Raw genomic sequence first — 13669 nt, 5'->3', positions numbered from 1 at the left:
CCAGACAGGGCTTTTCACCCCTGCGCTGGGCCTCAGCAGTCCGTAGGCCTGGGCCATGAAGGGTGAAGGCCAGCACTGGTGTGCTGGTGTGAGCTCAAAGCTTGAGTCCCTACTTGGCCTGCTTCAGTTTTGAGCCCATCATCCTGGGACGCTGCTGTGGCCGTGTCTTCATTTGCTCATTCCTCCCCCGTGTGGAGCCAGGAGACATCATGGGAAAACTGAGGCACAAGGTGTGTCTCAGCCATTAGATCCTGGTCTAGGTCCAGGAAGCGAGTGCAGCTGACAGTCCCTGCCTCCACAACTGCTCTGTTCAGTCCTGACCCCCAGCCATTAGCCGAAATAGCAATTCCCACTCCCAAAACCCCAGCTGACCGATGCACTTGGCATCAGCAATGTCTAGGTGTTCCCAGGAAGTCTCTGTGTACAGGACTCAAGCCCAGAGGATGAGGGGTGGATGGGGAGTGCAGGTCCACCTCTCAAGTCCCCCAGGCTTTCTGCCCTTCTCTTGCAGCTAAAAGAGAAACTACAGTACTCCACCGAGCCTTGTCTCTCAGCTGCCCAGAGATGTCTTGAGATTAAAACCCCCAAACCTGTGCACCTTCAGGGCAGTCCCAGGGTTGCTGGGCTTGGGCAGTGCGGGCTGCGCCTCCACCCTGTCCTCTGGCTGGCCTGCAGGTTCCTGTTCCTGAAGGTTATGGCCACACTCACCGAGCTTCGCAGCATCAGCGCCCAGCACACACAGCGGCTGCTGCGCATCCAGGACATCCACCCCTTTGCTACCCCGCTCATGTGCGAGCTGTTCAGCACCTCAGACGGCTGAGCTGAGCAGCTGAGCTGAGCAGCTGCCCTGGGTCGCGAGCGCTTCTGCAGGGCAGAGCTCTCAGGACCGCCACTCCCGGGAACAGACGGGACTAGATGGAGGAACACCGTGGAGGGCTCATGATGCTGCCTTACGTTCCCCAGGAAGGGGACCTGGGTCCCCCAGCCCCCAACCGCAGTCCACGGAGAGCAAAGCCATAGACCCTCACATGGAGAATGCATTGGCCTACAGGTCAGACCCATCAAGAGGCAAGGCCTGTTCCTTAGAAAAGGCCCTGTGGTCTGGGATTCAGTGTCATGGTGGGAGAGGGGAGAGGGTGACTAAACCGTCTGATAGTCTATGCCCACACTCGAGTTCATTAGCTTCTTGGGTCTTTTTGCTGTTACTTCGAGTACCCCTTTCTCCTACTTCCCACTCGCTCTTAACCTGCAGCCTCCTGTCCTGAACTGCTTGGCGCGTTGCAGACCTGTGTTGATCAGCAGGTGAATTGGTGTCTGTGGGAGTATTCTGGAGAGAAGCCAGAAAACCTATAGCAAATGTCAGAAGCTTGTTCTGACCACTCAGTGTGTCCATTCTTCCCTCCTTCTGGGCACCTCATTCTGTGTCTCTGCATTCATTTGAACACATTATTAAGTATCAACAATATGCAGCCCGCTCTGTGGTATACATGCTGACTAGGACATGGATCCCGACCTTGAAGAATTTATAGTTCATTAAAGCAAACAAAGCAGAAACAAAAATAACTTCAATCAAAAGGAGAAGTGACAGGTGACATTAAGAAATTTCTTTGCGTGGATGCTAAGCGATGCTGGGGTCCTGCATGCAACCAGGGCCCCAAGCGAGGGATCCCTGGGACATGGGTTGGTGAGAGGAAGACACTAACTGGCTGTGTGCACACGTGTGACTTGAGGTAGAGTATGCGCCGTTTCTGAACCTGGGATTGGGTTTGCTCCTGAGGCTGGAACACTGAGGTGTTGAGACAAGACTATGTTGACAAGCAGTTAATAAATGTGCTAGATACTCATGTACCATATGTTCCCGTTTACATATCTATTTTCAAAGCTAAGGAATATGAAAGTGTCTGTTTTGTTTATAGCCATGCTGAGTGAAAACAGGTTTTTTTTTTTTTTTTTTTTTTTTTGCCAATTACATTTTAACTGATTTTACATAAGGCATTTCACACCTAAGAACTAGGCTTAGCAAATATGTTCCTGGGTTTCACGTCAAATGAAGGCAACAGGACGTTGTTAACTTTCAGCTAGAGATATAAATCTTTTTTTGCTTTCTTTTCAGGGGGAAAAAGACATGTGGGAGTGGGAAAATAGAAATGTCACATATATAAATTTCTATTACTTTTTTAAAGTAATTTTACTATTGAACTTTATACATCTGAAGACTGGCTGCTGCAAGAACATAAAAATGCATTAATTTAGTGGTTACCAGAGGATAGGGGGAGGGGAGAGATAGACGGGGTAAAAGGGGTCAAATACGTGGTGACAGAAAGAAATCTAACTGTGGGCAGTGAATATACAATGCAAAATATATATGACTTACTGTTGAATTGTACACCTGAAACATACTGGATTTCATTAACCAGGGTCACCATAATAAAAATAAATAAATAAAAATTGTAAAAGTTTTAAATTTTGATAAAAAATGCATTAACTTGGTTATCTCGTGATTGCTCCATATAAAATTTTAATATACCGTAATTAAAAATGGAGTAATTGATTTAAAGTCTAATATTTTGACACAAATGAAGCTACAAGTTAGCAAGATCTGTTCCTAAAAATTTTACCGCTTTACAAGAAACAGGCCAAACTTTGAAAATATAAGAAATCATCAACACTGTATAGCAAAGCAAGCAAACCTATTCTTTGCATGCTGTCCAGCTTTACCAGCCTCTTCTGCATTGAGGGGATATAGAACACCATCATTTTTAGACAAGAAACTAAGGAGAAATAAAATCTCCTCTCTGCAAATAGAATGAATGAATGCAGCTTTTGCCTCCAGGAATTTGTCTCATTTGGACATATAAATTTCATTCAGTCTGTGTTCATAAATCATATGCATTTCCTTTTATTCACCGGAATAGTTTTGAGTGTGCTATTCATTCAAGAGCCTGAAATGGTTCTTAAGTGTAGGCTACAGAAAGGTGAAGAAGGCAAGGCGAGGTTGAGAAGGGATGTAAACTCTCATCTCCTGGTATCAATTTTAAAAGTATCTGGGCAGTTCCCCAAACACTAAATTGATATGTACATATGACTTTTATATTATGATAACAAAGTGTAGTCCAAGTGTAGTTAAGATTCAAGGTTAGATGTACCAAAGTGGTCATACAGGATACTTCTTTTTGTGGATTTCGAGTGTGTAGGACTAGGAGCCAGATTCAAATTTTCTACTCTTCAAATATTTGAATTTCCCTATTGCTCCCTTCCCCGAGCTTTCTAGCATTAGTTTATGAACTGAACTAAGCATCAGTTTCTAGGCATCCCTGTAGCTATCATTCTTTTTCTCGGTTTGGCCTTAGGTTAGAATGCTGTCAGTCTCCAAAGCTCAGAAGAGAAGACCGTCTGAGTAAGTTACTGTTTACCTTCTGGCTCCACCACTATTGGGAGCCGCTGGGCAGCCAATCCCTACCTGACTCAGACTTTAATGATCCGACTAAAACCTTGACATCAACAAGCCTTGTGGGAAGGCCCTGGGTGGCTTCTCCTTTCTTTCTAGAGAAGAGAGAATGTAAAGGGAAACATGCATTTGATCGACCATTCCCTCCCATCTTCTGACAACTTGTGGGCCTCATCATGCCATCCTCCACAAACAGCTTTTCTCTGGACACATTCCTGTGATATACCCATAGCTCTCCTAAATCTGAAAGTGCTAGTAAGTGGAATATTCTCACACCTGAAAAATGGGTGACCACTCCATCACTTTTGTTCACTTCCTTTCACAAACTTCTGTGAACAGGATCTGCATGCAACCTGATCTCTTCCTTTCCTCACTACCTACCTACCCTTTTAGAACACCTAAAATAGCATTCACTATCACTGCTCTCCTGAAATGTGATCCCAAAGGACTGGTTGGTCAGTGCTTCTTGGAAGAACTTAGAAATTAAAAATGTAGTCTTCCAGGATTTTAAGTTAAAAGGATATCTTGCTCAATTCCTATTTATTTAAACAGGGCAGGACATTTGTTTGAATCCCAAACAAATACACTTCAATGTCATCAGGAGGCCCCCACCACAAGTGACATCTTGTATGTTTGCCCTTAACTCCTTCCCCCATCCCCCACTGCAAATGGTAAACAAATGTTAGCTAACCCCCCAAAACAAATAAAGAGGACCAAACTTTATCCAATATAAATTTTTTTATTGAAGCAGCAGTCACATGACTTTATATCTAGCCTTTAGATTAGGCCTGACAGAGCCAGCCCTAAGAAAAATGTTTCTTTTTGCACTAAGAGACATTACATGTTTACATACATCATCCAGTATTGGAAATGAGCAGACTCAAATACAACATGTGTTGGTTACCTGGGAGGTACAGCCCCACTGTTTGTGGTGTTCATGTATTTTACAGATACTCCCAAAGACCATTATTAATGGGATGAAAAGTTAAAAAGAAATTACAGCTACACCAAACCATAAACACAGTAATCAAAGACAGCAGCTCATAAATTTTTTCTTAATTTTTAAAATTTGTCCCCTTCGGGGATGCTTTCTTTTTAAAGCAGTGTCTGCGAACTTCCTCTACACCAAATCCAAAGGTTTCCAAGATTGAAGCTGCACCTCTCAGGGCTACACAATGGAATAAGATCATTTGAAAGAACGAGAACTAATGCTCGTATCTTGATTTTCATAACAAAGATCCATGTTTCTAGTTGGAGGAACAGTGGTGGTGATGTGACTACATATTGAAGTGGCAAAGTAGGTAGGGTGAAGAAAAGATGGGAACTGAAATAAAGACCACACACTTGTGAATTTTAATTTCATTTCCAGGCTAACCTACTTTTTATTTAATGCAAATTACAGTACCAGTTAACTATTTCCAAACCAAGTCACATAGAACAAAATGTATTTACAAGGGAATGGGGAAAGGGAAAAAAAACATTGAGCATACTTTTCACAAAAAAGTTTATATTTAAAATGAAAAAAAAAAAATCAGTCACAGAGGCATTCAAGTAGTAATAATGTTATACAGATTTTGCTTTTCCTTTATATCAAGACAGATTTGCACAAGTGTTTGCAATAGTTTGTATACAACCCACAGTCCTTTATATATATATATATATAATAAATTTTAGATTTATTTTTAAGATGGAAGTGGTCACGCTAATTGGTATGTGTACAGGCCCAAGTGATCCATCGGCAACACATTTATAAATGCAAATTTTACAGGCAAGCACATTTTCAGACATCTATCTGTATCTGCCTGTAGACAGATATAGTAAGGAAAAAAAAAAACCCAAAAATTAACACAAGGAAGTCCACTTTGTCAAGTTAACCCCTTATGTACTGGTTGTCATTTTGCTTTTATTGCAGAGGTGCAAAACGGAGCAACAAACTTGAATAAAAACATCATAACCCTTGTGAAAATAATCCAAACCCCAAGGATTACTTTCAAAGCCTCTCAAACGTAGGTAGACCTTAGTCTAGGACTCTACTTTGCTTCTAGTTCTCTTTTTCAGTGGCTCAGGTTTCTACCAGAAAAGACAGATTTTACTGTTAAGCATGTTTAGTTTATTTTTCTATATAGGGGAGAAACTGTTTGGCTCTGTGATTAGATGATCGCTACCACGAACAACAGGAATCAGATACAATTTTGGTTTAAAACAAAGAAAAACCCCCAAACTCCTGGGGATCCGGCATTGGCCAAACTTCCTTTGGAAGAGTCCAAAGTTAAATCCCGTAAAAAAGGAAAGGAAGAAACGAAATGCCAGTGTCTTTATATCCACAGGGATAGAGAATACAATAGTCCTCTCAGAAACCTTTGCATTGGTGCAGACAAGATGACTGGTTAGGCAGGCTTTGTTAGAACACAAACCAAAAATATGTATCTAAAAATTAAGAGGACTTAAAAAAATGACACAACATGTCACTGGAAAGAAGGTGCAGTCTTCTGCCTTGCTGGAATGAACACACGCTGTTTCAAAAATAGCAACCTTTGGTTTGGTAAAGTTTGTTTTTCCTTCTACTCAAAGACATCTTACATGAATACTTGGAGGCAAAACAAATAATTTTGAGATTTTTCTTTCAAAAAAGGCTTTCTAGATGGGCACACAGTAAGAATTAAACTGATCTTTGAAAAAAGACATTTAAATGACAGCTCATTGAACAGGGGTAGAGGCGGCAGGAAGGCGGGAATGGGCTAAGAATTCCCGTGTAAAACAGTCCTCTCGGCACGGAAGCACTCCGTGCAGCAACTGCGAGCAGTCGTGCTACAACATGAGATCGCCGATGATCAAAACCTGATACTATTAAGAAATTTTGATTTATGAAAACGAATTCTCTCTTTCTCATTCATTTGTGAGGGAAGGAGATAAGGAGAATGAGTGTGGACTCTGCTGTTTGTAAGACCCATGATTAGGGTGTGGGGAAGAGACGAGCAAAATCTAAACTATTGATATCCTCCAGCTCCAGGGCTCCCTGGCACTCTACTAAGTCCCCGGATGGCCTAAGTATGAAATGAAACCGGTCACTGCTACTGAGGGGGAAGGGAAACAGACGTTCAGAACCAAAACAAAGGCAGGGCTTGATTGAAATGAGACTATGAACATGGTTTCCTCTTTCCACTCCTGAGCACATATCACTGAAATTCACTGTGAAGGGGCACAGAGACTGTGTTATGACTGAGCTATTACTTCAAAGGGAAAGGGTGGGACAGGGAGACATGGACAGAGAAACCAATTCAAATTTTAAAAATGAGAAGAAAAAAAAACCCCAAAAATTAACCAAACGCATGGAAGCGAAGGCACTCCAAATTATATAGATACACTATACATTGCTAGAGTTATTGTTACAATAATACAGGCCGGTACCTACTGTACAGAGTTAAAACTATATGGCTTTAAAAAGCTCGTCTACATTTTGTCTGATTATTAAACAGAATCGCTGCCCTGAACAGTAACTTTTTGCTCATTAATAACAGTTCCTGGGTCCACATATTTACATACAAAACAATAAAACTTAAATTTAAAAACACTGAAAGAAAATATAATGTACAAGCTTGAATTTGGTGAGGAGCTTATTATTATTATTATTATTATTTACAAAAGATATTCAGAGACCTGGATCTCACTTGTATAAAAGAGTTCTGTGATCCCACCATGATCCTTGAGAAAGAAAATTCACGCACCTCGGCCCTCACACACGCACAATAAAATGAGAGACTAGCATCTGACTTCTCTCTCTCCTTCTCTTACCCCATTTATCGGGGGGGGGAAGTGTTTTGTGAAACAAGGACAGATTTTCATGGACTCGAGCAAGTCCAGAGTAGTGTCTGTGTCCAGACGTTTGGCTGGGCAGTTTGTCTGAAAGCAGGTCTTTTTGTCATAGACCTGTTGTTCAGCTTCCTTATAAATCCTTCTTGAAAATGGTCTATCAAAGCCACTCCTTTTAGGAATTATGCTGCCAAATACTTTGACTCAGACTTCTTTCAATCTTAATTAGCTCTCAGAAGCTCATTATGAAAAATAAAATTCAGTTTGATTTGGTTTGATTGTTTCCTTTCTCATGAACTCTGATATAACCAGAGGTTTGAGAAATCCCCTTTTGTGGCCTAAGAGCTTAGCTAAACAGCGAGTGAAAACTACGATGGCTCACAGTTGCCTTTCTGGGTACTGGTTCACTTCAGCAGGCAGTAGGACTCTCTTGGAGAGTCACACACACTTGGTTAAGAAGCAGTGCAGGGTGCTGGGACCTGCATGAGGGCTGCCAAGTGATTCCACTTCCAAATCACCTGAAGGGCGAGACCCCTAACATGACGTAAAGTGGCAATGAGGAGGGTGATGGGAGGTTACACACAATTAGGGCTCAGCTCTGCAGCCCTGCAGTTTTCAGCTAGCCTTGGAAGGTGTGTGGAGAAGGAGCGGGTAGGAGGGAAAGGCGGCCATCACTCAAGTGATCTTTAAATGTAAAGTACAACTGATTGTGCCTTAAAGATTCATAGGTCAAGTGATGGCCCATAAGCACCAAGGTGACTAAGGTTTGTTTTAGAGTATATAAGGCCCGCGAAGATGTCAACCTTAAAAGTATAAAAACAAACTAGTTGTGAAAATCTATTTCCTCACTGCAAACATAATCCTTCAACCCTCCTTGCTTTCCAAGGAATATTGCTTTCTCTTCAAAAACAGAGACTGATTCTTACACCATTCACTGATACACAAAGAAAACAAAAACTCTTAAGGGGTGTGGGGGAACATCCTTTTTCTCACGCTTCAACCACTCAATTTTGATACCGTGAACAAAAACAAAAGGCAGAATTGGATCTATGTATATATAACATATATACACACATTTATATAATCAACTTTCCTATAAAGTCAGCAGGTACAAGTAACTGTTTATATCATTTTGATGTGCAGTTTTTAATAGTCCTACCATCTAAAATCATAATGGCCTATCTGACATGCATTAATAAATAAAATTTAAAAAGCATGAGGTTAAAAGAAAGCTGAAATTAAATACAGATTCTAGATTTGGATTTAAAATTAGATCTATGTGCAGAATGTGGCGATTTCGGTAAGCTCAATCTGCAATTAAAAAATATGAAAAATAAACCAGTAGACTGTTACAGTTCACATTATTTAACTATAAAGTCCTCTCAAGTGTATCTTTCCAAGGGAAGCAACTTCTGAAAAAAATCTGGACTAATTTATTCACAGTGGTGAGATCTGCCCCTAGCCTGTCTGTCCCCTTCCTCCAGGTTCACCAGCTTCTGACCTCTGCAGCCGGAGTAGCCCTTTTCAGTCTTCTCCTAGGTCACCAGTTTAAAACTGTACTACAATTTGTGGAGAACCCCTCGTCAGGCAAAGACCCACCTGGTAGAGCACGCATGTTCCTCCTCGGACAGCCTCCTACAAAACTTTCTCCACCACTAGCATTGATTAACAGCAAAACAAAATCTTAACGAACCAACTAATTAAGAATCTTCCCCTTACAGTTTCAAACTTTATTGACATCCCAGGGTTACAAATGATACACATTTCCTTTTCTGTCTGCCACACCTGCCACCAATATGCCAAAGGCAAGTCTTCAAATACTCGAGGATATGGATTAATTTTACAAGTGACATTTACGTCCCCATTGAGTTACACCTGCGAAGCTCCCAACCAATTTCAAGCTGTGCACTATACCAAAGTCTTACATTTGACTTTAAAAGAAACAAAGTTCAAAAAAAACTTCAGCACAGAACAAAGTTTTTGTCTTTTTTGGAAGGGGCATGAGGCAGGAGTCCTGTTTTTAAAGTATACAACAGCAGACTTTTGATAAAAAGATTGTCGTGGGAGAGAGATTGTGTGTTCTAGTGCTCCGATTTCCCCCTCCCCACAACCCCTCCCACCCCCTGGATCTCCCTCAAAGTGAGAATACAATGAAATTGGTTTGTATTTATAGATATTTTACAAGGTTAAATAAGAACAACAATAATAAAAAAATTGAACACTAAAATGAACGGGTTTTTTCTCTTTTTAATTTTCTTTCCAAACGTGACCAGTGTTGCTGAGTGACACTCAAGTAACTGGTGGTTCTTCCTGTGCAGCTGGCTGCTCGGGACTGTTCAGGTGGAGTTGGAAGCTGATGCAGAAGCGGCGTTATTGGTCTGTCCACGGTCTCCAGCATTAGCATCTGCAAATCAGAAATTCCAAGAGAGGGTATAAGCAATGCTATGTCACCCCAGAAAGAAAAGCACACTGCCTCGACTGCAGACTGTGAGCTGTGTGGTCCTCCAAGCTGTATCTGGAATGTTGTTTTAAATATGGCCAACACTAGGAAATCTGACTTTTTTTTCTGCTTAGAGCTAAGTCTATGCCTTGGTCTGGCCTTGGTGCAGGATGACACTGTCTTTAAATAAGTTACAGACTCAGGTAGCCAGAGACCATTTCTGTCAAAGCTCTGGTTGCCATTGGGATTAAGAGTGTATGAATACTCAGTCGGAGTCTAGCTCACTTTACAATGCAGAGCTGGAAAAATCTGCTAAAAAATTCTGAACTATGTTACAATATGCTATCTGCCTAAAGCGGGTGAAATTGGTGGAGTCAATGAAAGTTAACATCTGTAAATCAAATTCAGCTGCTTGCTTTCTAAGTACAGTCCCTCTATGTTATTCATAGAAATGGAAGATAGACGATTAGCAAAAAAGAAATAGGCACTGTAGTACCAAGTCACTTATTCGACCTAATAAAGCATCTTGTAGTCAAATATCTTCGCACTGAGCTTAATCTGCCTAACCCTTTGGAAATACGTATAACTTTATAACTAACTTTAACTCCTCTTCTCTTTCAAAGGGCCGTTATTATTTCACAGTATACATTAACATTTAAGCAGGCATTTTCTCGTGTCCGGATTGACTCTCCATCTCAGGCAGGCAACAGACTGCTATTTCAGTGGCTAGCCTACTGCTTCCCTGTCATCTCACAGATGACTGGAAACATACTGCTGGGCAAATATTCTCCCAAACACTTCGTGCTAAGCCCTGAGCAAGAAAAAAAGTGGCTGGACTGGGATGAACAACTTGCAAGAACTGTCTTCCTAGAAGTCACACCACCTTTGGCCATCAAGGCTGATGACACCAAAAAACAGACCCAGAAGTTTTGTCTCTCTGGAGACTGTAGCTCTCCTATATCCTATGATGAGTAAACAATGTCATGGCTGAATGTAACACTCAGTCTTTGGATTTTTCTACTTTGAATTTTTTAATTACAATGAGAAACAAAAGACTCCAAAAGATACATGGTCATCCTTAAGGATGAACTGTTCGGTTTATAATTTCAGTGGCTACTCTATAAAAACTATACTTCTTTCCTAATTTTCTGATTTTCCTGCCCTCAAAACAATCTGCCTTGATATACATTTAACTTAGCCTTTGGGGAAAAAATGTCTACCTCTCTTAAGTTGAATGGTTATTATGATTAATTCTTTTAATTGCCTTCAGAACAGTGATAGCTGCTTCTAACCCTGTTTTCATGCAGGTAAGTGTGGACATTATGGTATCAGGGCCCATGCACTAGCTTCTCATTGCTCATGGCATGGAACCATATTAACTTATTGGTACGGCACATGAACAGGTGGCAGGAGAGTGTATACGACACAGAACCTATTCTCCAAAGGCAGGTAAACAGCCTTTTCCAATAAACAGTTAATAACTATGTCAAATGCTTCATTCATGACTTCTGGTCTTTCTTGGATATGCCTTGCTTATCAGGGATTTTACTCTCAAAGATCACCCAAATTCTGTGCATCGATAACCTAACATCAATTCCTATTCAGGCCATAGGTTCCTGTAAGTCTTTCTTAAGAAAAACGTTCATTTTCACAATTTAGGCACAGGCTGCATTAAAAACAATAGGCCAGAGAAAGCCTGAAAGGCCACAGAGCTATTTCAGAATTATAACGTTCCTCAAATATTCAAGCTTATTGCAGCATTTTGCATGCTTTGGATGACACTCAGAACCTATGCGTGATCATCATCAAATAGCACTCACTTTTCTCTCATTTTTCAGTTATGTGAAGATGTCAGTTAAAACTGTCATGTTCTAATTTCCCCCAGGACTTAAAAGATTCATGAATCATCAGGAATTTATCTGCTTGATCACAACATCAGCACATATACTAGCACTGTTAGCAGCTCTGGCCACTGCCAACACCCACTAAAGTTTATCTACATGTTACCCAGACCATTATTTAATTCGTTCTTTAACAAAATCCTATTTCGCTACTAATCTGTCTATGTCCTTTCACTGGCTACTACCTGTGAGCTTATGACATCCCCAAACCTAGTCTCCCCTTCCTTGAATAAATTCAAAGGCTGCTTATCTCATCAGAATAAAAAGTGCAGTTTTTTTAAGTGCGCATATAACTGAAAATAAACTTACCTATGAACAATAAAATCTGAAAAGACACTCATGCTCCTCAGGTTTGTAATTTAATGATCTTTTTTTATCTGAATAATTTCCAATAATCACTTGATGAATAAAAATTTAATAGTTAAGTTCTTCTTGGTACATGCTTATTTTGCTCCCACTCTCAATTCTGTAAACTTATTTTTACGATAACTGAATATGGGTCTTCTATAATAAATGTTCATTAATTTAAAATTCTGATAGTCACTTGATTTGGATGTTTTTCTTAATTTCTATAATTTTCCCTCTCAAGCATTGAAACAATAACTTTAAAAGCAGTAAAGCTCATTTTGCTTCTCCTGCATTCCCTTCTTTATAGTCATGCTGGTAAAAGTGATACTACCTGGTTAAAGGATGGGCTAAGGTCTTTTGACTACAAAACATCCAATCCAACTATGAATCATCATAGACTGACTGTACAGTCTTGTTTTTAGTCTTGAGATGCTCTGATATTCTCACTGACAAACTTTTAAAAATCTAATCCAATTCCATGAATATTTACTGCGAACAGGAGCTAGCTGTACAACTTAATAGTTGTGTGATTTTGGAACAAGTTACTTAACCTTTCCTCAATTTCCTCATCTGTGAAATGGTAATATCTATTTATGAAATAAGGCCTATGAAGTGCTTAGCATAGTACTTGGCTTATAGTAACTTCAATAAATGGAAATGTAAAAGAGACATTTGAAAATACATAAATTTATAGTTTAGTATGACTTCAACAACCACCATCACCACCATAATAAAAATTCGTGGCAGCAGCTAGCTGTTAACATCTGAATATTTACCAATGTGCCAGACATTATACTAAGTACATGCTGCAGGCATGTCGTTTAGCCTACACAGCAACCCCAAGAAATAGGTACAATTATTGTTCCCATTTTGCAAATGGCAAAATGGAGGCACAAAGAGATTAAGTAATGTAAGACTGCAGGGCTAACAAGTAGAAGAGCTGAGCAGAGGGAGCAGAGGAAGAGAGTGATGACCTTTGTCGGCAGCAGAGAACAGCAGAAAAAATTTCCTGGCAAAGGGAGAAAAGAGCTTAGGGGACTTTCATTCGGAAAGTCCCTAACCCTTACATAAGCCACTGTGATTTCTAGAAGCCTATTTCTATTATCTAAAAGGGTTACATTAAAACACATTAATAAATTTATGATAAGAATTAAAGTTAGAGTTATTTTATTTTCAAATTTTCAAACGGTCTGTATGGGGTATACAGAGTTACAAGTGTTTTGGAAAGAACTAGAGAGCTGATATGATAGTTCACTGACTTCTTAGCTTCCTAGAAAGCAATGCCCATTACCACCTTTCTGATGCTCCTACAGTACAAACGAACTGAAGATGGACTTGAGGGGGGACGGAGAGAATAATCGGCTTTGGAGGAGGAAGATATAACATCATTCTAATACTGTGGTAGCCACCTTTCAAGATGGCCCAAAGAGTCATGTATAGTGTTGGCCTGTGTAACCAGCAGGATACTGCAAAAATAATGATGTGTGACTTTCAAGGCTGGGACATAAAGGACACTGGCTTCCACCTTGTCCTCCTTCTTGGATCACCTGGTTCAGGGGAAGCCACAATGTGAGACATTCAAGTAGCACTATGGAGATACACACATGTGGTGAAGGGACTGAGGTCTCCTGCATACGGCCAGCACAGATTCACCATCCATATGAACAAGCTTCCCTGAAAGTATATCACCCAGCCCCAGAAAGCCTTCAGGTGTCTGCAGCC

General features: G+C 40.5%; 2 protein-coding genes across 6 annotated transcripts in view; one reads left to right on the top strand and one right to left on the bottom strand.

Moving 5' to 3' along the window:
* The window catches only part of NR1I2 (nuclear receptor subfamily 1 group I member 2), a 31076-nt gene extending 28819 nt beyond the window's left edge, over positions 1-2257 (top strand). The window contains exon 10 of one of the 2 annotated variants that reach the window (XM_016158801.2): positions 676-2257. In XM_016158801.2, the coding sequence (XP_016014287.2) occupies positions 676-820 (145 nt within the window). In that variant the 3' untranslated portion in view covers positions 821-2257. The other variant, XM_016158802.2, reaches the window with a different exon arrangement.
* A 2542-nt stretch (positions 2258-4799) lies between these two features.
* GSK3B (glycogen synthase kinase 3 beta) overlaps positions 4800-13669 on the bottom strand; it is a 172961-nt gene continuing 164091 nt past the window's right edge. For 2 of the 4 annotated variants that reach the window (XM_016158805.2, XM_016158806.2), the window contains one exon: positions 4800-9662. In XM_016158805.2, coding sequence (XP_016014291.1) covers positions 9595-9662 — 68 coding nt within the window. In that variant the 3' untranslated portion in view covers positions 4800-9594. The remainder of the gene's footprint in view (positions 9663-13669) is intronic. The other 2 variants (XM_016158803.2, XM_016158804.2) reach the window with 1 other exon arrangement.

Source organism: Rousettus aegyptiacus, unplaced genomic scaffold (genome assembly GCF_014176215.1).
Source record: "Rousettus aegyptiacus isolate mRouAeg1 unplaced genomic scaffold, mRouAeg1.p scaffold_m13_p_4, whole genome shotgun sequence".
Lineage (NCBI taxonomy): Eukaryota > Metazoa > Chordata > Mammalia > Chiroptera > Pteropodidae > Rousettus > Rousettus aegyptiacus.
This window is presented reverse-complemented; position numbering and strand designations above follow the sequence as displayed.